The 27,755-nt window shown below is 52.6% G+C and overlaps 1 protein-coding gene across 3 annotated transcripts; it reads left to right on the top strand.

Annotated features, from left to right (window-relative positions):
* wizb (WIZ zinc finger b) lies at positions 1-27,733 on the top strand. 3 transcript variants are annotated; one of them, XM_060044054.1, is made up of 17 exons: positions 1-721; positions 1,175-1,334; positions 1,656-1,869; positions 3,203-3,278; positions 3,601-3,758; positions 4,242-5,777; positions 6,205-6,651; positions 7,207-7,677; positions 9,554-9,652; positions 10,435-10,947; positions 11,622-12,026; positions 14,141-14,674; positions 17,060-17,620; positions 19,069-19,280; positions 21,634-21,907; positions 22,318-22,480; positions 23,421-27,733. In XM_060044054.1, exons 2-17 carry the CDS (start codon positions 1,251-1,253, stop codon positions 24,325-24,327), a joined length of 6,654 nt encoding a protein of 2,217 aa, XP_059900037.1. In that variant the 5' UTR covers positions 1-721; positions 1,175-1,250; the 3' UTR covers positions 24,328-27,733. The 3 variants fall into 3 exon arrangements, with proteins under 3 accessions (XP_059900037.1, XP_059900036.1, XP_059900035.1); XM_060044053.1 differs by lacking the exon at positions 1-721 and having other exon boundaries at positions 728-1,334; positions 10,444-10,947; XM_060044052.1 differs by lacking the exon at positions 1-721 and having other exon boundaries at positions 728-1,334.
* Positions 27,734-27,755: the final 22 nt, after the last annotated feature.

Here is a 27,755-nt window from a genome sequence, read left to right as displayed (position 1 = left end):
AAACTGCTGCACACATAAAGCCCATAAGACAAACGGATATCAATATAAAGACATAGATGTTATTAAAAAACAAAATTATTACAAACCAAAAACTAGGTTGCATATTGATGAGCATTCGGTGTATCCTGTATAAGTCCTGATTCATAAGTTCAGCACAGTTCACCTCTAAAGATCATCCAAACATAACCAATGTGTGCCATGCCCCCACTGAGACATCATGAGGCACATTCGTTTAAACCAGGTTCATATTCACACACCATTTCTCCACGAACAAACAGTGCACCACCAGATCCAGCGAATAAAGCACAGCCCAGAACAAACTTCCACCTGAACAATGGGACTTCAACTTGGCCTTTGGGGAGTCTGCAGACTGCCCCCTCCTGGGGCAGGTTCTCTGCTGACTCCCCCCTCTTGGGGGAGGCTCTCTGCGGACTCCCCCCTTCTGAGGGAGGCTCTCTGCAGACTCCCCCCCACCCCCGCCCGCCCTGACGTTACGCACGCAGCGCAGCTCAGCTTTGGCCCACCCGGATAACATGGAGTCCAGCCTGGAGTCCAGCCTGGCTCCGGCGTCCTCCTCCAACCGAACACCAACTTACCCGGAGATGACATCCGAAACGCCGTGCACAGAAACCGCTTAGGAGGCGCTATCTAAAGCCTGATCCAGATATGACCGACGGTGCATGAACACAGAGCTTTGATCCTGCAAACCGGGCCGTGTTCCGTGAGTACCTCACTACACAACACCTTCTGCACATTCCGCTGTGACGCCGATGTGAGGACAGTCGCACTTTGTAATAGTCGACGGGCCGGATTCGATCGCTATCCATCCGGCAAGTCCTCCTCCAAAGGCGGTGCGGACCGCGGCTGTAGCCCGCGGGACCCCCGGATGTCTACCGGGGTTCTCCCGGTGGTTCTGAAGCGTAGAGGACGTGGCCTCTGGTGGTCGTGGAGCCGCCTGACCTGCCGTGTTATCATGGAGATTGGCTACTGGTCATATTGTGCGAAAGTTAACCTGCAGAGCAGACGAGTCGCCCCGAATTCTGCCAAATTAAATCCTGGAGATAGGATTTCTTGACACTTAAAGAACGTTTCAGAAGTCTCATGTCGGGAATTGTTTTTACCGAACTATCGCACAGATGCACAGCCCACCAATCTCCGTGTTTGTCTGTCCCAGTTACCTGGCGTACAGGACGCTGCAGGATGTAGGCCAGCCGCCGGGCAGAGGGACTCAGCACGGTCCTCCGGGGACCATGGAGCCAGAGGGCCCCCGAGTCGCCCCAGGGAACAGCTGTGGCCCCCCGGGCGACCACACCGGCTCCAGCCGCACCGCAGAGGTAGGAGCAGCAGGGACGCGGTCTGAGAAGCGGTGTGTTGGGGGCAGGTAGCGGGAGGAGAAGGCTTCCAGAACCGGGTTGGCTCGTTAATGTCCTGTTATGTAGTTTTTCTTATCAAAGATAGAGATAAAAGAGGGAGAGGAGACTGTAGAAGTGATGTGACGTGGGGTCAGGCCGTGATTGGTGTTGTTTGAGTAGCGCCTGTCTGTCATTTGTTGCGATATTGGGGCCCGCCCACTTGGTGACGTCACAAAAATGTGTTGCACTAAACGTGCTTCAATCAGAATACATAATAATAAGCAAGAAATGTCCGCGTGCCAGGTTTCTGGATCGTTCAGCGCTGGAGAGGAGAGGATGTGTAACAGCAGCTCACCGTGGCCGGGGACGGCGGGAGAGGAGGTGGGAGAAGCAGACCCGGGGAGAGACCACCCGGGGAGAGACCCGGGGAGAGACCAGGGGAGAGGGGGGTCCCCCAGGAGGTCCTTCCCCCCCTCCCTCACCTGGGACTCAGACTCAGAGAAGGAGACGGTAGACGGTGAGTAGCTGCTGAGACACCGGGACCCCGGGACCTCCTGGCTTTAAACCTTTTTACCTGATGACTTACAGAGTTAATTCATTATAAATACAGAAACTACAGTGTAACAGACACTGCACAGTTACAGACACGCAGTGAAACACTGAACTTGCATATGATTATATTTATTAATCCTCTATTCATTTATTTTGTATTAGTTCCTAAGCCTTCATGTGTTCGTACTGTAGCCTCTTTATTTAAAGCAGGGCGACATATTAGAAAAATTTTGTCTGCCGCTTTTAACTGTTGCAGAGTCCACATCATTCATGGCGTTTTCTAACTGTACTAAACTGGCTCATTCCGGTTGTGCTCGGTTCAGTTCGGTTTGGTCCAGCAGACCAAGTGGCTGGGATTCGCGTTTCCATCCCAACCAGCTTCCCGCTTGAAGGCGTGTCTTCAGCTGATGATTTGGCTTGAGTCGACTACACAACAACACTCACACTTTTACCGCCCATTTAGTTTTACATCATAGCCTACCCTGATGTCGGATTAGTTTGTTTAAAGATTGAATATATTTGTGTTGTTTCAGACGCAACACACACAATGAACCACGATGATGAGCTCGACGTTCATAACCCCTGTCTGCCTCCTAATCTCAAACGCTCATTGAAAGCCGCTTTATGTCAGATTAGTCCTGTCCAGTCGTTAGACCAGGACTAATCTGAAAGAAATCTGTCCTATTTTACCGAGCTGTTTGGTTTTGCAAGAGCATACCGTCAAACTAGCATCACTGCGGTTTGCTTCTATTAAACCTTCATTACTCTCTTTAGTGAGCCTGATATCGTAACAGGAGCGAACGGTTACTAATGAGTCCAGCTGTTGAGGACTCCAGCCATGTCCGGGTCGCATGGCGATGCGTCTCATACACCAGAACACGGTTTATGGGTCTATATATTCAGGTTGAGAGACAACTTCTCTCTCCGAGCGGCATCCAGGGCTGAGGTCAGCGCAGACGTCTGGAAGGCGGGGGGGTCGCTCCGTGTCCCTCAGTGAAGCTCCATCTCAGCCGCTAAACGGCGTGGTACGGCACGGTTCAACTGGCAGATGAAACGCAAACCAGCGCGGTACGGTTGGTCAGACGTGCTAATGGGAAAAACAGCGTTGGATGTTGTGCCAGAGTCTGCAGTCTGATGCTCTCTCTTAATCAGCTGTCAGCTTGCTAACATCATGATGTTTACTGTCTGCTGGCAACTTACTCTGTGTGTGTGTGTGTGTGTGTGTGTGTGTGTGTGTGTGTGTGTGTGTGTGTGTGTGTGTGTGTGTGTGTGTGTGTGTGCGTGTGTGTGTGTCTCAGAGGAGGAACTTCAGCACTTTGCTAACCCCCACGGCCTGGCCAATCACAGTCCAGGACACACCTCCTCTGGGCTCAGGTACAGCAACGCAGGAGGGAGATGAGAGATAAACATATAGGATAGAATATAACAGAATGCTATAGGATAGAATACTATAGAATATAATACAATAGGATAGAATAGAATATAATACTATAGAATATATAATAGAATAGAATACTATATAATGTAATATATAGGTTAAAATATAATAGAATACTACAGGATATAATTTATTTATCTAATATAGTTATTACACATTTCTACTTAAATTATGTACAAATATCATATGTCTATCAACGCTCCAGCAGTCTTGTATATACAGAGTGTATTGTGAATGTTGTGGTTTGATTCCCCCCAGGCCGGATGGGCAGCATGACCAAACCCCTGCACACGCGCAGCACTTACCAGGAGAGAGGGACAGAGAGGGTCCCGTAGACACGTCTGGCAGTAACCCGAGGGGCACCAGGACCCAGGAGCCAAATATGTCCCCGCCGAGGCAGCCGCCCGGGACACAACGTAATCACTACACACACTGTCTTTAGTCCCATGAGGGATTGATCCCAACCGACCCTTAACCCTTGACCTCAAGCGCACCAAACCTGATAAACAAAACTAAACATCACTATGTCTGACAACAGGTCATATCTTTGGGGGGGGATAAAATGTGGCCCAGGAGGAAGAGCGGGTTGGCTGGTAACCGGAAGGTTGCTAGTTTGATCCCCAGCTCCTCGTAGTGAGTGTCGAGGTGGCCCTGAGCACGGCACCTCACCCTGACTGCTCCTGACGAGCTGGCTGTCGCCCTGCATGGCTGACACCGCCGTCGGTGTGTGAATGTGGGCCTAATTTGGTGAATGTGAGGCTACATTGTAAAGCGCTTTGAGGGGCCACTGGTTAGAAGAACACGGTATAAATGCAGACCATTTACAATCTTTTGTATCCATCTATCATGTAATACTTAAAGCATGGGATTAACCTCAAAGGTCTCCCCTCCCTCCCCAGGGGTGGGGGGCGGTGTCTGGAAGGTGCCAGACCCCCCAGAGCCAACCAGAGTGAAACCAAAGGACCGCTGCCAAACCCAGAGCGAGGAGGGGGGGGAGAGGCCTGGCGAGGAGGGGGGGGTCCACAGCCAGGTGAAGCACAAACCGCCCGGGGGCCAAGCCAAAGAAGCGTCCCCAGACGTGTACTCCTTCCCTGGGGACTCTGACGCCGAGAGCCCCCCACCGGCGGCCTGGGCCCAGTGCTCCTTCACCCAGCGCCGCAAGAGGAGGAAGGCCCTGCTGAGACCCTTCTCCGGCCTGGCCGGACCCCCGCCGGGAGGGGCGGCGGGCCCCGGGAGGAGGACCGCGACCCCCAAGGGGGCGAACGCTGTTAGTGACGAGGGGAGGAGTGCCGGGGAGAAGGAGAGAGAGGAGATGCTGAAGGGAGGGGAGGAGGACATTGGAGGAGAGGAACCAGAGCAGGAGGAGGAGGCAGAAGGAGGAGGAGGAGGAGGAGGCCACCACGAGGAGGACGGCGGTCCGAGTCGAGACATCTTTACCTGCGTTGAATGTAGCATCTACTTCCAGAAGCAGGTCCATCTGCAGGAGCACATGTCAGAGCACGTCCAGGGCCCGCCGCCGGGGGGCCGGGGGGAGCGGCCGGACAGGGCGGCCCCCCTCCACTGTGCCGAGTGCGGCTGGACGCTGCCCAGCCCCCCGGACCTCTTGGAGCACCGCCGGAGGCACCAGGAGTCCAGGGCCCGCATCCTGGAGGAGATCCAGAAGCTGGGGGCCACCGGGGCGGAGAGACTAGAGGAGGTGCAGAGGGTGGAGGAGGGGGGGGTCCCCGTGGGTCTGGACCTCTCCGCAGAGTCCCACCCGGCCCCGGGTCCGGTCAAAGGTGTAGACCTGGACGTAGCGGTCAACCCTCCAACGTTGTCTCTGGTTCCAGGAGCCGTTACCGACCCCGCGACCCCCGGGCCTAAACCCGGTCCGGTCCGGACCCCGGCCCGCGCCCGGGCGGCCCCCACCAAGGGCCGGCGCTTCATCTGCCCCACGTGTAACTTCAGCACCAAGACCTCGCAGGCCATGGCCAACCACGCCAAGACGCACAACCGCACCAAACCGCCCGCCCGCCGCAAGTCCCAGCGCGCCCCGTACTCCCCCGACCCGGACCCCCCCGGCCCGAGCCCCCCCGGCCCGAGCCCCCCCGCCGCCCAGTCGGGGGCCACCTCGTCTTCCACGCAGCACCTCCATCTCCCGCCTGAGGTGACCCAGACCTCGAGGCCCACCCTGGACCGGTCCAGGTTCGACCCGGGGCCGACCAAGGAGCTGGTGTTCAAGTGTATTGGGAACCGGAGAACCAACCGGCGAGAACGGGTCTGGACCGAAGGGACACGGGCCGGGCCGAGAGCAGAGGGCAGGAGGCGTCCCGGGGAGGAGGAGGAGGAGGAGGAGGAGGAGGAGGGAGGAAGAGTAGGAGGAGAGCTCCGGGCTGTGGCGGAACAGAAGTCTTCTGGGAGGTTGAAGTCTCACACAAGGCCCGCTTTCACACAAGGTAACACAGACTATAATAATCCTACCATACCACAACAAAGACCATCAATGACCAAACACTTGTGATGGTTTAATATGAGAGAGCATCTGATCATGAGCAGGAAGTGGCTCCTGACCAAACCTCAGCAGACACCTTGCTCTGAGGAGCATAGGAGATGAGAGCTGTCTGTGGATCCTTCTTGTTTATCGTTGGCCTCATAGCATAATTGCCTGAGTCCAATTTTTATGTTTGTCTTCTATATAGCGTTTATTTAGACTTAGAACGACTGGTGTGATTATGGAATGTAAAAAGCCCTCTGATTGGCTTAGGATATAGCCAATGAGGCACAGTGAATCAGCAGGGTTAGGAGAGTAGAGCGAGGTTAGATATCACAATTTGGCCAAAATATCACAATTATGCGCTGAGGTTAACGCTGTATTTCTCCTAGATGCCTCGGGTTTAACCCAAAGTTCTGGCGCGTCACCTCCTCTGGAGAAGACCGTGAAGGAGGAGGAAGAGGAGGAAGAGGAGGGAGCAGAGCAGAACGGCCAGCTCTCCTTCTTACGGAGGAGGAACCGCCTCCTGGCACCCGCTGAGGAGGACAGCGAGGAGGAGGAGGAGGACATCGACGAGGAGCAGATGCAGCGCTTCCTGTCGGAGGCCATCTTGGAGGAAGAGGAGGAGGAGGTGGACGAGGAGACGGGCCGCCCCCGGAGCGTGGAGAGGAGGTGCCCCTACTGCCCCGACCGCTTCCACAACGGCATCGGGCTGGCCAATCACGTGAGGGGGCACCTGAACCGCGTGGGCGTCAGCTACAACGTGAGACACTTCATCTCCGCGGAGGAGGTCAACGCCATCGAGAAGAAGTTCTCCTACCAGAAGAAGAGGAAGAAAGGTCAGTGGTCCTCTCCCTCGCCCTGCTGTGAGGCCTGATGTTACTTTAGGTCAGACCTGCTCTTTAATCTGATGAGAGGCAAGAAAGCGGAGGTTTTACGCACTTTATCAACACAACACTGTTGCTGGGTTCATACTCACTAACAGAGTGTTGATACGACTTGAAGAAGAGAACGTTGAAGTAATGTTAACAGAACCCATAACAACAGGAACTCAGAGGATAGGAAGGTTACTGTGTACTGAGGGGTCACCTGTACGGTAAACAACTTGTCAAGAGACTGAGGCTCAAACATCTACGACAACAGTTCCATACACTATTACAACTTTATACACTAGTACAAACGCAACAATCATTATCTAACCACAGTTAGTTATAGTAGAGCCCTTAACCAGTTATTAGTAGAGCCCTTAACCATTTATTATTAGAGCCCTTAACCATGGTTACCGTCTCAAACGATCCTACAGGCCACATATGGATGAGTCAACAGTCCTCTGAGGTGAAAGGTTATCCTCGGAGGTCAAAGATCACCCTCTGCCCCTCCCCCTCTCCCCCCAGTGGCTAACTTCGACCCGGACACGTTCAGCGTGATGCGCTGCGAGTTCTGCGGCGCGGGCTTCGACACGCGGGCGGGGCTGTCCAGCCACGCACGCGCCCACCTCAGGGACTTCGGCATCCTGAACTGGGACGTGACGGTCTCGCCCATCAGCATCCTCAGGGAGATGTTCTCCTCCCGGCCCGACCTGGTCATCCCCACCGCCCCGCCCCGCAGCCCCCCCTCTCCCGGACCCCTGGACCCCTGCGGAGACGACGAGGACGACGAAGACGAGGAGGAGGAGGACGAAGAGGAGGAAGAGGAGGAGGAGGAAGAACAGGGACGGGGGAAGAGGGCGAAGTTGGAGGAGGAGTCGGGTGGAGGTGGAGGAGGAGTAGCAGGAGCCAAGGTCGCGAGGAACAAGCTCAGAGTACTGCCCCCGGGCTGGAGCCGAGGGGAGGAGGAGGAGGAGGAGGAGGAGGGAGAACCAGGAGGTAGGAGCTACTGGGGCCGAGTGGAGAGAGTCTGCTGGTTATAGTGGTTGTACTGGTGGCTGTCGTACTAGTTGGCCTGGGTTGGCCGCTGGGTGAACTTGTGGTGGACTGGGAGTCTGGGAGAAGCAGAGAGATGTGTGTGTCTAGACGCTGGCCAGACAGAATCACACCCCCTCAAACGTGACCCATATTTTATTTATTTCCCTTAAAGTCACTTGGCAGCAGGAGATGGATTGGCTCTTTGTGTGTGTGTGTGTGTGTGTGTGTGTGTGTGTGTGTGTGTGTGTGTGTGTGTGTGTGTGTGTGTGTGTGTGTGTGTGTGTGTGTGTGTGTGTGTGTGTGTGTGTGTGTGTGTGTGTGTGTGTGTGTGTGTGTGTGTGTGTGTGTGTGTGTGTGTGTGATTCCCGTGGATGTGGCACGCGGTGCCTTTATCCCAACCTCTGCTTTGACTCGATTGGTTACGCCTTAGCTCAGCACTGCTTATGGGGGCAAAATGGCTGCTTCCACCTCCCCGCAGACCCAAACAATAGCGGAGGAACGGTCTGGCTTTAGCGGTCGGGAGTCCGATGCACTGCAGCGTCTGACCGGTGAGTACCGACAGAGGATTCGCGTGCACCGCGTGCCCCGTTTTATCACTTTGTTGCCGCGTCGATGCCGCGCGCATCGCGCTTTAACGTCTCGCAGCGTAGTTTGCTCATTGGCAGAGAGACACAACATTAATAAAGTCTGGAGATCAATCTTGCGCTGCATATAATATATATTTAAATATATTTATTTATTTATTTATTTATACCAGTGTGGCTGCACAGGTAGCGCATGTCATGCACAAAGCGAGCTATTGTCATTGTCTTGTGTTACCATTGTGCGTGCGTAATAACGCGTCGATCTCTTTATTGTAGCAGTGTTATTGTTTAAATAGTGAGAAGACGTCCGACTCTCATCGGACCCACGCAGCGTCCTGTGTTCAGTGCTGCAGGATCTCTTAAAGAATTACCTTCAGTTCCCCACTCCTCGCCATTTTACTCTGATTGTGATCGAGGAGCGGAATGTGTTGAGCGGTCACTAGAGAGGGCTTCGACCTGGTAATGTAGTGCCTCTTAAATCATAAATCACCGTGTCTGGGAGCAGATCTAATGTTACGATCACTGTCCGGAGTGGAGTATAGGCTGCCTAGAAGTGTTACTTTACTTGGAAGTATCGGGTTGCGAAATAAATATCTGGCGCAATGGATACAAACTCAACTGTAGTTCGCTGGTTTTGGTTCGAAACCCGCCGGTGTGGTGGTGCGCCTCTATGTGCCTCTATGCGCCTGGTGAAGGAGCGTTGTTGGTGTTTTTAAGAGAGTTATGAGGAGACGGGAGCTCCGAGTTGCCGCGCGCACCCGCCTCTTCACATCGCGTCAGCGCCGCGCAGACGCGGCATCATTGTCTGTCTGCGCGTCTCTTTTGATTTAGCGATTTGTCGCAGAAAATGGCACTTTAGTCCCAGGAACGCGGCGGCGGCGCGCCTCCCCTGCCATGTTGGTTCTAGACTCGTCTCTCTCTGCCTGAACCACCGAGCCAGGCAGCTGAGACCCACTTGGTTCGGGATTTGATTTTCTGGGTTGTTTTATTAACTAGATCGCAATTAATTAAGCATCCGTTTAGATTGTTATTATTATTTATTTCAGTATTAACGTTATTTAACACACAGTAAGAGTAATAATAGAGCAAACTATGAATGATCTGTCGTATCATTTAAATTACGTGGACCTTTTTAATCTAAAATGTTTTTAACCTGCGCTAACGTTTTAACGGGAGTCGCTGCCGCTCTGCTGCCCGGCGTCGTTCCGCTAGTTTGCCGCTCCGTGTAACGTTAACGATGGGGAACATTGCAGGTCATGCGGGGGGACTAGAGGCGGACGACGAGACATTGTTTCGGATCCCCGGGTCGGACGCGGTGGTCTCCAGCGCTCCAGAGGAGGCAGACGACAAGGGTGAGTGGAGAGGAGGAGGGTCTAGTGATGCTATTAATAACTGTGGAGAATCTGTCTGGAGTGTTTTACAGCAGGAGGGGGTCCTGACAGACATGTAGGCTATATAATTCTAAGTACCGTGTAATAACCTGATAGTATTGGTATATTTGGAGAATATTTTCCTGCTTGCCGATTGGGTGGTTTTAGACCCGAGCCCGAGAGGAGACAGAACACCGCAGGGCTTTGTGACGTGTGTGAGCTGAGGGACCGACCTGTGTGTACTGGAACCATCTGCCTTTATCCTCACACCTGCTGGTGAAACACAGCCTTAAGAGAAGAGCAAGGTTGGTCCAGATGTTGGCTCTAGCTCACATCTGTCTCTCCTCCTCCTTCTGCTCTTCCTCCATCCCCTCCTCCTCCTCCTCCTCCATTCCCTCCTCCTCCTCCTCCATTCCCTCCTCCTCCTCCTCCTCCTCCTCCACCTCCTCCTCCTCCTCCACCTCCTCCTCCATTCCCTCCTCCACCATTCCCTCCTCCTCCTCCTCCTCCACCTCCTCCTCCTCCTCCTCCTCCTCCTCCTCCTCCTCCACCTCCTCCTCCTCCTCCTCCTCCATTCCCTCCTCCACCCTTCCCTCCTCCACCTCCTCCTCCATTCCCTCCTCCACCATTCCCTCCTCCTCCTCCTCCTCCTCCTCCTCCTCCTCCTCCTCCTCCTCCATTCCCTCCTCCTCCTCCTCCTCCTCCTCCACCTCCTCCTCCTCCTCCTCCTCCTCCTCCTCCTCCCCCCCCTCCTCTCCCTTTAGCCGCTCCAGACCTGACGTGCCGTGTGTGCAGTCTGCGGTTCGAGACGCGGCGGGGTCTCTCCAGCCACGCCCGCTCCCACCTGCGCCAGCTGGGCGTGTCGGAGGGCAGCGGGGCCCCCATCAACCTGCTGTACCGGGTCATCCAGGAGCGCCTGGGGCCCCCGGACCCCGCCGCCCCGGGCCGGGACCCCGACCTCGAGGACGACATGGACTTCGAGGAGAAGCCCCTCCCACTCTCCATCCTGGCCAAAATGGCACCGTCCCCGTCCCCGTCGTCGTCGCTGACCTCGGTGCTCATGGGGCCCCCGGGGGCCTACCCCCCGCGGCTCCTCTCCTCGGTGGTCCGGAAGGCGCCTGTCTCCTCGCTGCTCCCCGTCTCCTCCCCGCTGCGCTCCCCCGACCACAAGGGCAGCGGGGTCAAGGCCGTGACCTCTCACCTCTCTCTGGCCGGAACCGTCCCCTCCACCAAGCCCTTCTGGGCCCCCCAGGAGTCGGACGCCCCCCTCAACCTCAGTAAGTGTTGGGGTCCCCCCAGACCCCTAGACCTGATGAACCTACTGTGTGTAACCTCAGTAAGTGTTGGGGTCCCCCCGCTCCCCTAGACCTGATGAACCTACTGTGTGTAACCTCAGTAAGTGTTGGGGTCCCCCCGCTCCCCTAGACCTGATGAACCTACTGTGTGTAACCTCAGTAAGTGTTGGGGTCCCCCCGCTCCCCTAGACCTGATGAACCTACTGTGTGTAACCTCAGTAAGTGTTGGGGACCCCCCGCTCCCCTAGACCTGATGGACCTGTGTAACCTCTCAGGTTCTTGGGTCAGAGCTAATATACATAAAACGTACCTAACATTATCACATTATTGCATACTTAGTGGAGGCTGAATCTTTTTCTGGTTAAAGAAACATTAAAAAGGTCTTGACATGTGTATGCTATCTATTGGAGAAATAATATTCAAACATTAGAATACAAGAAATGATGGAGTTTCTTTCTCTGGTAGTGGGAGGAGTTTCTTAGTAGAGTACTGTGAAGTGGGCGCGTCCCGTGGCTCCTCCTCTTCCTCTCTTTCCCGCTCTATAATAAAGCATAAAAATGCAAAATTAATATTGTGGCAGTCTGTCCAGACGTCCTCAGTGCCTCTACCCTCCGTTCCGACTGCACTGACGCCGTCTCTCTCCCCCCCCCCTGCAGCCCTGGAGGGAGACCCCAGCAAGGACATCATCTGCCACCTGTGTGGTGCTTGGTTCGAGACCCGGAAGGGGCTGTCCAGCCACGCCCGGGCCCACCTGCGGCACTTCGGGGTGGAGTACTCGGAGTCCAAGGGCTCCCCCATCACGCTGCTCAACCAGCTCATCCACACCGACGACTTCAAGCACAAGGCCAGCGTCCTGCAGGCCACGCCCCCCCGCCCCCAGGGCCCCGCCTCCAAGCGGCCCCTCCTCGCCTCCTCCTCGCTCCTCTTCAAGGGGGCGGGGGGGTCCCCCTCCTCCAAAGCTACCTCCATGTCCTCCTTGCTGGGACCCCCCGCCAAGCGGCCCAAGTCCTCCATCCAGGTGTTCCGGCTCAGCAGCGGGGAGCTGCTCACTCTTCCTCACAGTAGGTCCCCCTCCTCACTCTTCCTCTTCCTCACTCTTCCTCCTCCTTGCTCTTCCTCACAGTAGGTCCAGACATCCTCAGTCTTCCTCCGCCTCAGTCTTCCTACTAGTAGGTCCACCTCCTCACTCTTCCTCACAGTAGGCCCAGTCTCACCTCCTCACTCTTCCTCCTCCTCACTCTTCCTCCTCCTCACTCCTCCTCACAGTAGGTCCAGCGCCTCCTCACTCTTCCTCCTCCTCACTCTTCCTCCACCTCACTCTTCCTCCTCCTCACTCCTCCTCACAGTAGGTCCAGTCTCACCACCTCACTCTTCCTCCTCCTCACTCTTCCTCATTGGATTGTATTTAAAGAGATTTTCGTTCAGTCTTAAAGCTAGTGTGGGCGATTTTGGAGAAAACAGCCGTTGAGATTCCGTCGCGTGCTCTCTGGCCCGTCCCTGCCACGCTACCTGCTGTAGCTCCTCCCACCGAACGTCAGTTATGCGCGTTCATGTGAATTCAGTTACATTGATAGGAAGACGAAACACCATGTCCGATTCCGAGGTAATTAAACATTAGTGCTGATTGCTACATAAGTACATATATAGCATCAACATCTTACTCACAGACATACCATGTATGTTATCTTAAAATCATTGCCATTGCGCTGGTAGGCCTAAGAAAGGTAGCTGTATCAGCCAAGCAAGATAGCAAACTAATTGCAACTGTAGTTCGTTAGCATAAGAACAAAAGCAAAAAAAAACAAAAAAACAAAACAAAACCTCCTTCTCCATGATAACAGAATTCTTCTAGGTCTCCCTCTTATCAATATTGACAATCGATATGATCTCTTTACTGTCGTTGTCCATCATTGTGTATGTACAGTACTGTGCTGAAAAAAAAAATATATTTGTTAAAATAACACAGAAAGCCAGATTACACACAAGGAAACCGTCACTTCAAAGCGATCGCGAAACTGAGCTAGGCTGCTGCTAGCTTGCAACAACGTTATAACAATACATGGAATATCATATGCTAGACTTCCCTCGCAGTGCTTATCTTGGCAGTTGTGTCAACGTAGCTTTTATACAAACGTGACTCGGACATTATCCACAGTTGAGTTGAAGCCTAGGCCACGTGTTAGCACAATCTCTGTGTTATTCCGACAGCCAGGGTTGGTGTGACCATAACTAACCTATAAAACGGACCGGGAAAAGAACCATCGGCTGATGCAAGACATCCTACAGAACCGTATTGAAATGGTTACATTACAGAACCGTAATGTAACGGTTATCGTGGCTTTGCTTAGTAAAAAACCATACCAGCCGACACTTTACATATTCATCGCAATATACCATGGAGGGATAGCACAATTCCTTACCTGTCTATAAGAAATATAGCCATCTCAGGGTCCGATTTTAAGTTTCTCCGGTCACGTAACTCTCTCCATCGCTCATAAGCCACGCCGATGTTTACTCTGGTTTTATTTCGAGCTCTCTCCGCCTCCCTTTTAGTAGCTGTCCTTTCAACAAGTGTCTTTCCTCTTTTTTTCTCTGTCTTAGTGGTGTTAGTTGATGGTATCCGGGGAATGGGAAATGTATGGGCCGTTGATGAAGACACGGCTATTCATTTGTTGTCCGCCGTAGTAGTACAAAACTGTCAGACCGCTAGGCTCGTGAACGCTCACGCAGGGACGCACCAACGTCGTTGCCAAGGTGACCGGACAGTCCCACAGCCAATAAGAACGGAGAATCGGAGCCTCGCTCTGATTGGTCAAAGTGTACATGAGCGGTGGCAATTTTTGGGTGCGGCCCACAGAGGCAGGGGAGAGCAAAGTTATGAGCAGATATTCTCAGAGCACTTCACCTACATATAGCTGACTGGCTATTAGGACAGTTATGCCAAATATTACAGTAAAGAAATTACCCACCCTAGCTTTAATCTCTGTTTTAAGGCAATATTGTAGTTCCTGTAAATTGATCAATCTCAACTAGTAACCTTGGTTTGGTGTTTTACTTGAGGGGTACCCCCCCATACTCGACCCCATCCTTGTCTTCATTGAGGGGTCACCCTGGTGTTGTGGTCTCATAGAGGGGTACCCCCCCTACTCACCCTGTTCCTGTCGTCTTCCTCCAGATGAACCTCCAAAGGAGATCGGCTGCGAGTTCTGCGGCGAGTTCTTCGAGAACCGTAAGGGCCTGTCGAGCCACGCCCGCTCCCACCTGCGGCAGATGGGCATCACGGAGTGGTCGGTGAACGGCTCGCCCATCGACACGCTGCGGGAGGTCATCGCCAAGCGGGGGCTCCCCTGTGCACTGCCCCTCAAACCCCGCAAGACCCCGCCCCCGTCCTCTCCCGGCCCCCCCCGCTCCCCGCTGGCGGCGGCCTCCTCCTCGCCGCCTGCCTCCGCCCCCCTGCTGGGCCGTCTTCCCTTCGCCTTCGCCCGGCCCTCCAGCCCCCACCCCCCCGCTGGGTGCCGGACCTCCCGGGCCACGCCCCCCTCGGCCCCGCCCCTCTCCTCCTCCGGGGGCGTGGTCCTGAAGCCCAAGCCGGAGCCGGAGCTGCTGGAGGTCACCATGCCCGGGGCCGTGGGCGCGTCCGGGGGGCTCCCTGCCGAACCGCTCAACTGCAGCTGGAACAGCAGCGACAACATGCTGCCCCTTAACCTGGGTGAGTCTACTGAGCCTAGATCTAGAGCGTAGAACCTGCTGCCCCTCAACCTGGGTGAGTCTACTGAGCCTAGATCTAGAGCGTAGAACCTGCTGCCCCTCAACCTGGGTGAGTCTACTGAGCCTAGATCTAGAGCGTAGAACCTGCTGCCCCTCAACCTGGGTGAGTCTACTGAGCCTAGATCTAGAGAGTAGAACCTGCTGCCCCTCAACCTGGGTGAGTCTACTGAGCCTAGATCTAGAGCGTAGAACCTGCTGCCCCTCAACCTGGGTGAGTCTACTGAGCCTAGACCTACAGCGTAGAACCTGCTACCCCTTAACCTGGGTGAGTCTACTGAGCCTAGATCTAGAGCGTAGAACCTGCTGCCTCTTAACCTGGTTGAGTCAGACCCTAGATCCAGAGCATAGAACCTGAGTCTAGAGGGTAGAACCTGACCAATTTAATCTGGTCGTTAGACTCTCTAGGTCAGGGGTCGGCAACTGAGTTTGGCCTCGTGGCAATTCTTATCCAGCCAGTAGGTGGCGGGCAAGAACATTATCAAAGTTCAAGGAATTGATTAATGAAAGTGCATCTGGAACTGCGACTCAGACCTGTCAGCTGGCTTAGTCATATGCCTACCAAGCACTAGATGTCTCTTAAAAGATGTATATATAAACAAGTGTATGCCCTAATCACGTAAATGTCATGCCTGATCACGTTGGGTAGTGGTGTTGCTGCGCTGTCTCCACAGAGACAACGCAGCGATATCATCATGAGCCGTTCTAACTGGAGAGAAAGTGAAACCCTCTAGCTGCTGATCATGTAAGAGAAGGTGATGCAGTCGTATTAAACAAAGACATTGAAAGATGGTGCGATCTACGAGAGAGACGCAGAGGAACTGTCCTTACGAGGCTTTTGTCGGGATAAAAAACCCGACAAAAAAGCGGTCAGCAAAATAAAGAATATGTTGCCGTTCTTGCACTTATAGTTAATCGCGTTTGTAGCCTTCACACGGACGTGAACTCATTCTTCATTCACAAAAAAATAAAGAAAAAGGGAATATGCATATTATTCATATTATTATGCATAAGAGGTCTAGACTCCGTGCGCAGCCCCGCCTACTCCAGTGAACCAAGAAAGCCCGCGCCGCGACTTACGGGGCATATTACCCCCTCGGTTTTACACAGGAAACTTGAGATAAGATGGTGAAATCGCCCGGCGTGCCAAGCCTGACCGAACCAGCTTGGCAGTATAGAAAGGCCTTAAGCTGGAGAGAAGGCAGTAGAACGTACCTAAAAAAGCAGCCAACCACTCTTAAAACAATTCACACAACACAACAAAACACATCACACACACACACCGCTACGGGTGCAGACGGACTGCACACACACAAACAAACACACACACACACACCACGGCGGGTGCTGATTGACTGCGCGCACATATACACACAACATTGGCGGGTGCTGACTGACTTGTGTGTGCACACACACAAACCTCCTTTCCTAGCCTACTCACTGTTAGAAGAGCTGTAGGCGAAGTAGCCTCATCAGAAACTCTACTTGCGTTAAACAGCTTAAATATTTTGTATACTTTTGTCAATAGCTCCTGCCTTTCTCTACGTGCAGTATCACACAAAAATACGTAACGTCGGGTCGCCATGGTTGTTGTATATAGGCCTATGAAGGGGGGTTCCGTTTCATTTAATATTGCATCGTTTCCAATAACTCCTGCTCAGCCCCTCGCAGCTTACGCGTGACGAGTGTGTCTCTAACCTTCCGGGAGTAGTAGCAGGATTTGATACAGTTAAATTCAAAAAACGGTTGTGAAAGAAAAAAAAGTGAGATAGATATTCAATATAAAAAACAAACAAACATATAACTTCAGAATAATCTGGCGGGGCAGATATTATGTCTGGCGGGCCAGTTATGGCCCGTGGGCCGCCAGTTGCCGACCCCTGCTCTAGGTAATAACGGAGTGAATAGAAGAACATTGAGTGAATAGAATTGTTTGAGTTTGCTGGTGTCCAAAGGGGAAATACATGACAGAATGTTGACAGTATTCACTTCTTAGCTCGGGTTTGAACCTAGTTTATGTCGCCGTGCGTGAAGTGTGATGGGGTGACCCCATAGTGAGGTCACCACTGTCTCGTTTCAGAGAGTGATCTGTGGCTGTTGCACTCCTCGGAAACCTTCATGAACAATTCCTCCAAATCATGGATGTGATTGGAGTGTTTCAGATGACCTCCAGGTCAGGGGTCAGGGGGGGGTCGTCAGGGGGGGGTCGTCAGGGGGGGGGTCCTCCTGCTGAAGGGGGCTCATCGGCTGCAGGTTGATGTCCTGAACCCTGGTGTCATGTTAACCTCCCCCTCCCCCCTCCCCCCTCCCCCCTCCCCCCTCCCCCCAGTGGTGTCCCACGAGACGGAGCCCCCGCGGGAGATCCAGTGCGAGTTCTGCGGCGAGTTCTTCGAGAACCGTAAGGGCCTGTCGAGCCACGCCCGCTCCCACCTGCGGCAGATGGGCATCACGGAGTGGTCGGTGAACGGCTCGCCCATCGACACGCTGCGGGAGGTCATGACCAAGAGGGGGGACACCCTGCCCCCCGACCAGCGGGTGAAGAAGGAGGCGGGGAGGCGGGGCGCGGCCAGCCCCGTCTGGGGGGACCCCCCCGGGGGGCCCGGCAGTTCCGAGGGGCCCGGGGGCCCCGGCTTCCAGCTCACCAAGTTCCGGAAGTCGCCGCTGAGCCTGCTGCACTCCCGGCTCCAGAAGCAGAGTGCGGCGGTGGGGGGGCTGGCCCCGGGGGGGAAGGGCCTCCAGGGGCCCCCCCTGGGCAGCAGGGCCCCGCTCGAGGAGCCGGGGCCGGCCGGGCAGGCGCCCCCACTACTGCCCAAGGCCCTCGCCGCCCTGCCGCCCGGCTTCCTCTTCAAGAGGAAGGCGTCCCCCGACAAACACGGAGCCTCACCCCAGGGTAACACACACACACACACACACACACACACACACTAGTGGTGGATTTATTGATTTGTTTCCATGATTCAGTTTGCGTCGGTCAGTTCGCCAAGATGAATCGTTCGTTCGTTCGTTCAATCGACTTTCCGGTAGCGGTGAATCGAATCATGGAATGCACGGTTCTCAGACTCAGCTCCTCCCTCCTTCTCATTCTCAAACGTCAACATTACAACTTTAACCAAACACAGCGGGATGGGGAGTGTAGTTGATTATCGGATGTTTAACATATCAGCAAGATAATAGACTTGATTTAGCAATTATGGTGGGGGTCCCGGGTGTTTTAGGCTCTCATAAACAGAACCCTGTGCAGCCCAAGACTAAATCTAAAATAGCTGCCAAAATTAGGTTGTGAAAAATGAATTAAACTGTAATCAGACCACGCAGTTATCTGCTATAGACCCTAGAGTATCTGTGGTATAAAGGCTGGGACAATGGGACAATGACGCAATTCCACTATATATCAGGACCTAAGAGAGAGCGTGATATCAAAAGGATACGACAAGCCCTGGAATGTGTGTACGGGTCGCGTGCGGCAGAACGAACCATGAAAGAACGAGACAGATTGACGAGACATTCAAATATTTTATTAATTTGGCATGACGCATACAATACAAAGAAAACATGCATTTAACATTTCACTGATATTTAATTGTATTATCGTACGCTCGCTCACTAAGCCCATTTTTTTTTTTCACAAGAAATCGGTTGATTTCTGTCTCTCATTGGCTAAAATTCAACACGAGCGTCCTAGACTCAGTCCTAGAACAGCATACAATTTGCTGGCTCTCGTGAGTCGTGACGTCTCTTAGTCGGTCCCTCTTCACCACTCACACGGTGAGTTGACAAACTGTGTGTTCACAGTGGGTGAAAGAACTGTCAGCGAGTCCGCAAGTCTGCGACTAGTGGGTCTGGGAGGAGTCGAGTCTGAGAACGAACAAGACGAACGAGAGAGAGGAACCAGTTCGGTTCGTTCGTCTTAAAGATTCGTTCATTCGAACTGATTCGTTCGCGACCGAGCCACCTCTAACAAACACACACACACTTGCGTTTCAGGAATGCAAAACATAAATTCCTTGTTACTAATTTACAAGCGATATAAATACGCAAAACATTTCAGGTGTTCTACAAGCTGTTTTTCAGAACGACATTAAAACAAGTCAGGGTTCTGTTTCTCTGCTTTGGTCTGGAATAATTCCTAACACTCGTCAGCAATCATCAGCAATCATTTCCATAAAAATGAAGCATTCCTGTGCATGTATGTAGATACATACTGTATATCTATGTTGTTGACATTGTTAAACTATATATCACAGTTTGTAACCGGTTCCCCAACATTATGTTTAATTCTCAGGAATAATAATTTATTTATATTATATTCTCCCCCTTTCTCCCCCGGTCCCCGGTCAGATGCCAGCTGCGAGCTGTGCGGGTTCTACTTTGAGAACCGGAAGGCGCTGGCCAGCCACGCCCGGGCCCACCTGCGTCAGTTTGGCGTGACGGAGTGGTGCGTGAACGGCTCGCCCATCGAGACGCTCAGTGCCTGGATGCGCACGCGGCCGCAGAAGGTCCTGGAGATGCACCGCAGCTACATGCAGGTCAACCGCTCCAGCCTGAAGAAGGTACCTCCCCCTCCCTTTAGCTCGGTACAGCAGGGCACCACATGAGTTGCAGTGGGCTAGTTTTAGACAGGGAGTTAAATTGGTTTGTAAAGTTACCTCTTTAAACTTAGCAGGTCAACCTCCGGCCTGAAGGGCATTGGTTAGCTACAGTATAGCTAGTTAGGTGAGATAGTTGGGTAGTTAAGGAGTAAGCCAGCGCTGAGGGAGCGGGAGACGTGGTTGAGTCGAATGTCACAATCAGATGTTGGATTAATATCCTGAGTAATCTAGAGTCTGAGGACAGAGGAGCTCAGATCTGGGTGGACGAGTCGATGCACATTCCTTCTCCTCACATATTTTTGTTGTTAATCGTGCGTGTGTGTGTGTGTGTGTGTGTGTGTGTGTGTGTGTGTGTGTGTGTGTGTGTGTGTGTGTGTGTGTGTGTGTGTGTGTGTGTGTGTGTGTGTGTGTGTGTGTGTGTGTGTGTGTGTGTGTGTAGGCGTGATTTGAATTGGGCAGGTGAAGAGTCTTTGACATCCATTATATTCCAAATGCCACCGAGTGTTTACCCTCTCCCATCGCAGTGCCTTAGTCTGTCCAACACAAGGAGCCACTTAGGAACTGCCCAAGACAGGTCCTTTCTCAAGTAGTGCCCACAAACCAACAAATCCAGAAGTTTTATTCTGCGTTTACATGCACTGTGCACGCTCAGCGACTGAGAGACTGAGAGCCTGAGGCAGGGCAACATTTCAAAATGCATTGGAACACCTGAACATTAAGTTCTTATATGGAAACGTTCACATGTTGGCCAGTAGCAAGAAAGGAAACAAAGGTCAGGGTTGTGACCATCCCGGAGAGTTTAGACACGCCTGCCCGGCTGCAAGACAGTTGGCCCGGCTGCAAATCTACAGTCAGTCAGTCGATTGGCCTCAGCACCAGACTACAGTGGAAATGCAAATGCAAACTACCTTAACATATTTCCATAAGAGAGAGGATGGGAGACATCTCTAGGTCAAAGGAGAATGCCTTTTCAATTGACTAGTAATGATATAAACAGGGTTTATATCATTTGTATATCATTTTATATTAAAGTTATGATTAATATTTCTATAACAAACTCCCCCCTCCTTTCGAGAATTCTGAGCCCCAAATGATTATCTTGTATCTAATTTGAGCTAATAAAGGGGGCTTACTTACATTTGAATGGATTAACTAAGGGTTATTTATAAAGATTGTATATAAAACGACCATCATTGTTCACTGCGTCGGACTTCAATGCGTCAATAGGGGGATAAAGATGCAGGGGGCAGCATTAAAGGAGGCGTCTGTGAGGGTCTCGGCCACCCTGGTCAGTAGATCAGGTTTCACGCCATCATGCATCCGTGACTCCACTGTCTCCGAGCCTGTGACACAGACCTGCCACCGACGCACTTTTTCTCCTCAGCCCGCCACGCTACAGACCCTCAGTGTAGATTGTTACACCTTTGGAATATTACCGCAGCCAGGGACATCAAGACAACCCTGCAATTGGCTCGATGGTTGCCATAGTAACTGTGGTATGTCTGACAGTGAACGTTTCATCTCCAGATAAACGATGGCGTGCCGATGCGGTGAAATGCTTTGTTTTTCATCTGAATTACTCAGAGGCGCGGTCGCGTCAGCAGCACTCGTCTCGCTGGGCTGTGATGTGACACACATACCGAATACGTTACCTTGAAACAACCTCAGGGGCTGAATACCTGCAGTTCTACTACAGTGCAGGCTCTGTAGACCACCGGTGTGAGTGAAGGACAGACTGGTGTACAAAGGACACATCTCCGCCAAGCTTGAATATTGGAGCCAGTTTATGTATCGCTGCTATTTATCAGCATTGATACGTTAATATAGTTTGTGTGTACATTTACATTTACATTTTAAATTCACATTTAGGGTTTTAGCAGACGCTTTTATCCTAAACGACTTCCAATTAGTACATTTGTTAGAAGAAAGAGAAGAAAGAGATACAACAATTTCAGTCGCTACAGTTAGGATGGTCAGAGAACCAAGTGCAAGCACTAAGAATTTTGTCGTGTTGATTTTGTCTTTTGGTCATGGTCTGTTCTTGGTATTAAAGGCATAGTTTAAGTATTGGCCACATGGCCTGCTGCTGCTTATAGGTACCATAACAAGAGTGCGGCTCACTGGATTGGTTAACATATAATCAATCCTCATTCATTTAAACTAATATAAATCTTCAAGTTTTACATTTGGAAATGATTGTCCCAATAGGGAGGTGATACAGAAGCTCCTCACCAGCCTGGTTTCAGTGGTTCTCTGTGAGCTGGTGTCTCCCTGGTTCTCTTCCTTAACGCTGGTCTGTTCCTCCTCCTGGCAGAAGAACGTCTCCCCTCTGTCCCCGTCGTCGGACCACCTGATCTCCATCCCCGCCCTGAAGCCCTCCTCCTCCTCCACCTCCTCCGGCTCCTCCCCCTGGTCCTCCTTGGCCCCGCCCCGTCCGCCGCGCTCCGACCGCAGCGAATTCCTGTCCCCGCCGCTCCACGCCACGCCCAAGGCGGGGCCCGAGGGCCGCAGCCCCTCCCGCCAGGGACCCAGCCTGCCGCTGCACGCCCAGGTGGCCCGCAGCGAGCTCAACGTGCGCCTGCCCAGAGGTACGTACACACACACACACACACACGCACACGCACACACACGCACACACATAAACACACACACACACACACACACACACACACACACACACACACACACACACACACACACACACACACACACACACACACACACACACACATAAACACGCAGCCACACAACACACACACACGCCACTCCACACGCAGCGCGTGTCGATGCAAAATGCTGAAATGCGTCCGTAAACTAGACGAAACTCGTTAAGTTGTGTAAAACAACAGTGCAGTGAATGACTACTGCTACATTAGCGTAGCATCACCCAAACTCAGTCACAACCTTCTGATTGATCGCTGTGTTCTATGCCCCCCCCCCCCCCACACACACACACACACACACATCCTGTTCATCTCTTCGTTGGTTTCCTCCCCAGGTTTTGAGCGGCGGCCCCTGAAGCACCCGTCCCTCCCCGAGGGGGCGGAGAGGGAGAGCGCCCCCAGGCCCCCCCGCTCCGGGACCATCCCCTCCCTGGTGCCCCAACCCCCAAGCTACCCCCTGGTCAAACTGGTGGGGGCGCTCTACACCCTCAAATGTCGGTGAGTGACTCCACTCTGTACTGGGAGTAAGCTTACATTTCACATCGTAGTTAATTCAAAGGAAACAAAGGTGAGGGGGGAGTGACCGTCGTGGAGAGTTTTTGATTGGTCACGGTGGGAGAGTGTGGTTCACACTACGGGTGAAGTGGACATGTCTGCAAGGCTGTGAGACCGTTGACGTAATACACAGAGAAGTCCGTCAATTGGCCTCCGCATCAGACCTCGTGGCTACAGTTGAAATGCCAACCCCGTCCACACGTAGCCAAAACGGGCGAAAACTATCCGGTTTCGTTTTATGCGGTTCAGGAACATCATATACCAGTTACATATGTCATTGCGAAATCGCATCGATCTGTAGAAACGCTGTAGTACACATTCCAGGCCCATGAAGGGCGCTGTTTCTGCTACAGAAAGCGAGCATGCGCATAAAGGCTGCTCGTTGTTTACAAACATACATTTCGAGAAGAACCAGTAACACGAACAGCTCTTCTACGAAGATTGATCTATATATATTTGGTGTATTTGTCCGTCCGTAATCATTTTTCGCTCATTTTGGTCGCGGATTCTCATTAAATAATGCCCTAGCAACCCAACAAGGGACATTATCTGCTGCAGAATCATCACAAGCATGTAGTCCGCCATCTTTGTTGTTGTGAGTTCTGAGAGGTCATTGGCTAGAGGGTCGAGGGGTGGGCGATGACGTCATCGTTTGTGTTTCAGGCACCCACACGAATCCTAAGGCAAAACCGCATAGGTCCGGATAGATTTAAAACGGATTCGCCGAAACGCACTTGTGACTTGGCGGTTCCACCAAAATATCGGCTCCGTTTGGACGGGGCTTAAATCCGAGAGGACAGGAGGGATCTCTAGGTCAACGGAGAAGGTATGGAAAATCCTTTTCATTTCTCACTGGCTCTGCTGTGTTTGTTGTGGCCCCCAGGTTCTGCGAGGTGGAGTTTCAGGGGCCCCTGTCCATCCAGGAGGACTGGATCAGGCACCTCCAGCAGCACATCATCAAGATGAACTACAGCAAGCCTGATGGGCCCCGGGGCCCCGCCTCCACCGACCCTCCAACGCCCCGGGGCCCCGCCTCCACCGACCCTCCAACGCCCCGGGGCCCCGCCTCCACCGACCCTCCAACGCCCCGGGGCCCCGCTTCCACCGACCCGCCCACACCCAGAGGCCCCGCCTCCACTGACCCGACCACGCCCAAGGGCCCCGCCTCCACTGACCTGGCAACACCCCGGGGCCCCGCCTCCACTGACCCGACCCCTCCCAGGGGCCCCGCCTCCACGGACCCACTCACGCCCCGGGGCTCCGCCTCTTCAGACCCTAAGACCCCCAAGGGACCAACGTCAAACGGCCCTGCTCCCCCCAGCGGCCTCTCCTCCCCCCAACCCGCTACACTCCGGGCCCCTGGCTCTACAGACCCTCCCACACACAGAGGGGCCACTGACCCTCCTACACAACAGCCTCCTGCCTCCACAGACTCTGCTCCCCCTGGGGGGCCCCGGTCCACCCACCCTGCTGTACCAAGGGCTCCTCCACCCCCAAGCCCTCCGGCGGCCCCCCACAGCGCCCAGGCTGAGGGTCTGTCGGCCGGGGCCCCAGCCCAGGATGAGGAGGGGCCTTCTCCAGAGGAGGGGCCCATTCCGGTCGGGGGCCCCCCCGCTTGTGTTTCTACCTCTTCCACTGCCGCCGCCGTAGCTCCCCCCTCCGACCCCCCCTCACAGAGACCCCCGGCCCAGGGGGTCCCCACCGTCCCCGGCCCTCAGGGGCCGGAGTTCCCAGAGGAGCAGCCCATGACAGACTCCGCCCCCGCCCCTGCCCCAGGCCCCGCCCCATAGGTGTAGACACGCCCCCTCCTGGTCGTTCCACAAGCTTGCCTTTACTCCGCCTTCTTCATCTGCTTCTTTTATTTGGCCTTCACTGAGATGTTCTAAGGACCGCCCCCCCCCCCCCCCCCCCCCCCCCCGCTCTAGCCTCTCAGACCCCCCAAGCACCTTCGCCTCGCTGCGTCCCTTGACTGTTACTCCGGCCCGTTGCCAGGGGGGTAACTCCGATGCTCTCGGGCCGGCCGTGCGTTACCATGGTGCGACCGTCCCGTCTCGGACGGGCCGGTTTGCGTTGGGTCGTCCTGAATGTCTGACTGGGTATGGACCTTCTGAGCAGAGGTGAACGAGGACTCACCGCACAGTGACCATCCTACAACCTCCTCCTGACAGGTACACCTTACTCTACTGATGCTTACTCCCATTATGCATTGCAAACGGTTTGTAGAGGTATCAGGGGTATCAATGGTATCGTTAGCAAGGGTTTGGTTTAGGTGTTAGGTTAGAGATTGCTAGTTTAGGGTGTTAGGTAGAGATGGTTAGTTTAGGTATGTTTAGTTTAGGGGTTAGGTTAGAGATGATTAGTTGAGGTACTTGGTTAGAGTTGGTTAAGTTAAAGTTTAGGTTAGCGATGGTTAATTTAGGTACTAGGTTAGAGATGGTTTAGTTGAAGTTTAGCTTAGAGATGGTTAAGTTGATGATGTAGGGAAATGCGTAAGAAGTGCAGTTCAAGGGGACCTATTATGCTTTTCGACTTTTATGACCTATAAACGTTGTTATAATGATTGATAGTCATGTTTAACCATACACAAAAAACGATGTAGATTTTCGGGAAACTCTTCCTCTCATCTGGGCCCTTTCAGCATTCTCTGTCAACGCTCGGTTTCGTCCTTCTCCGCCCCCTCGCCCCCCTCCTGCCAACCAAACTCTGTTGTGATTGGTTACCTTCCTTGAAGCGCGCGCGCGGGCAGATTTGACAAGGCATATGGGGGCGTGGCAGGAGTACGTCTACTTAGATGATTTCCCGGAAATGTGAACAAGTGAATCGCAAACGTTGTCCCGAGTGTTTAGCGCTCTGCACAGCCACCCCAGACTGTCACCAGGGAATACGTCGAAATGCATGTACGTCATTATTTGCCACTTTAGTATGGTTAAACATGACTATCAATCATTATAACAACGTCTATAGGTCATAAAAGTCGAAAAAGCATAATAGGTCCCCTTTAAGGTCCAGGATCTGAGTTGGAGCGATGCATGATGGGAATATCGATCAGAAGAGAGGGTATAGTCGCACCCCGATGCCACCCTGACGCACTTTACCACTGGTGACCCGATTCTCCGCCCCTCTAGAAGCACTAGTAGCTTTAGCCTTTGTGATTTCACCAAGAGAGCATTTGACTGAGATTAAGTGACACTTTTATAACCTTTAACAATGTAAGTCTCGAGGTAGGGATTTAAACACATAAAAACGGTTTAGAAACATGGATCAAATACTGAGCACTAAACCCATTGTCCCTAATTTACCAGGGCGCAGCAGACAAAGCTGAATTCTGATTGGTTTAGGTAGCAGGAATTGAAAGCACACCTTAAAAGGGAAACAAACCTTTGCTCACTTTTTGACGGGTGGACATCAACTAAGTCCCTAAATTACTCCGTTGCCTGAATGTAGCTGAAGCACCTAATCGATGAATATATTTATATGCACACATTTGTAAACAATCAAAGATCTAACTTTTGGCCCCAATTCTCGTGCCGTTTCTAATGTTTTGTGGCGTTTCTACTCGCACTTTGCTGTGGCGGCCACCAGAGGCGCTGTTGTGCCGATGGCGCACAAGCTCTTTTTAACTCGCAGTTTGACTTTTTTATATTTTCCATACCAAGTAACGCCATTTCTTTGTCCTGCCTTTTTCCTTGTAATCAAAATTCTTTTATTTATTTATTTCACATCTGAATGTGTTAAGTTTAGTCATTTTTAAGCTAAAACGGAAAAGTCTGACGCTTGAGAACGGTTGTGTGTGAGAGTGTTTGTACCTGGACGTCGGCAGTGTGTGTCCTGCGTCTCCCTCGGACCCTGAACAGAGAGCCGTACTGAGTGCTCCTCCTCGGTCTGTCGGCTCTCTACGTCTGTCCTGTCTTACCTTTGGGACCGGATGTGCCAAAGAGTGACTTTACTTCCGCGTCTTGCCTCTGTAAAACCTGCTGTTTCCATCGGAGGCCTTGAGAGAGTACTCCCAGGACCCCTGGGCCCCTGGCTGGACGGCGCGGGGCGGGGGGGGGGCCTGGGGGACCGCCGGGGTCCCACACACCCGCAGCCTCCACTACTTGAATTACAGAGGGGACGCTTTCAGACTCGTTGAAATCCAGTAACTCCAGTAACTGTCCAGTAACTGTCTTCAGACGGACGCCACGCAGACGACCGCCAACCAAAACTCTTTCAGCGCAGGGGGCCGCGGCACCGAGGGCCCCTCCTTCCAAACACGCAAACACACGTATGACCTCGAACAGTCGCCGTTCCACAGACCTCGGGTGTTTTATCCCTGCAGTGTCGTCGTTATCGACCCCATCCCGCGTCTCTGGGTCCGTGTTGACCAACCACATCTCAACCACGTGTTATTTTCTCCGTAGGACGACCATGTTCCAACATGACTGTTTAACCCACACACTCCCCTTCCTCTGATGTTTTATGGAGAATATATATATATATCTATACTATATAACTACATGTACTTAACTAAACTGTCGACGCTAGTAGAGCTATCAGCGGTTTTATTAGCAAGCTAGTTACAAGGGAAAAAAAAGAAGTGATCTTAAAATCCTCTGTTGTGAATTGATTTCAACATTTGATGCTACGTATTTTTATTGCTCTGTGCATTTCCGTATTTGCAGTCCTGGAAAGGGTGACTCTTAGAGTGTTTCTTATTTTTTATTCCGTAAGATAGGTTCCGAAACAGCTGAGAGGTAACTGGTGCTGGTGTGAATGAGACGACGGTGAAGTATGATTGGTCCTCTCGTCCTGCTCACAGGACGTTAAACTAAAACATGATAAGCCCACGACGACTAGAAACACTCCTCCAATGTCCGTGTTACAGCAGCCAGAGTCTGTCCCCTCCGGGCATCACTGGTCAGTTACTGGGCTAACAGTAACTAATGCAGCCAGTCATGGTTTATCTGAATGTGTCGCTATACCCCAGCTAGTACAACTGGCTATAAGGGTTGTGTGTATGTGTGTGTTTGGGTGTTTGTGTGTGTGTGTGTGTGTGTGTGTGTGTGTGTCTGAGGTAAAAAAAAACAACAAGATTGTTATGAGATGACAAAGTAGGGGAAGGATGCCAAACTGTTTTGTACTCAAAAGGTCAAGGTTCATCATGTGAGTCAATCAGCTCCTAGAAAAAACTAAAATAAATGTGATTTCAATTTCAAAGATGCTTGTCTTTATTTTTTAA

The sequence above is a fragment of the Gadus macrocephalus genome, chromosome 2 (genome assembly GCF_031168955.1).
Source record: "Gadus macrocephalus chromosome 2, ASM3116895v1".
Classification (NCBI taxonomy): Eukaryota; Metazoa; Chordata; class Actinopteri; order Gadiformes; family Gadidae; genus Gadus; species Gadus macrocephalus.
The sequence above is the reverse complement of the archived record's forward strand: the minus strand, read 5'-3'. Positions and strand labels throughout refer to the sequence as shown.

Bases quoted from the DNA above. Each gene is read 5' to 3' on its own strand.
- wizb (XM_060044052.1), top strand. From the start codon at position 1,137: ATGCACAGCCCACCAATCTCCGTGTTTGTCTGTCCCAGTTACCTGGCG. The intron at 5,778-6,204 runs GTAACACAGACT...TATTTCTCCTAG, and splicing joins AAGGCCCGCTTTCACACAAG to ATGCCTCGGGTTTAACCCAA. The intron at 6,652-7,206 runs GTCAGTGGTCCT...CTCTCCCCCCAG, and splicing joins CCAGAAGAAGAGGAAGAAAG to TGGCTAACTTCGACCCGGAC.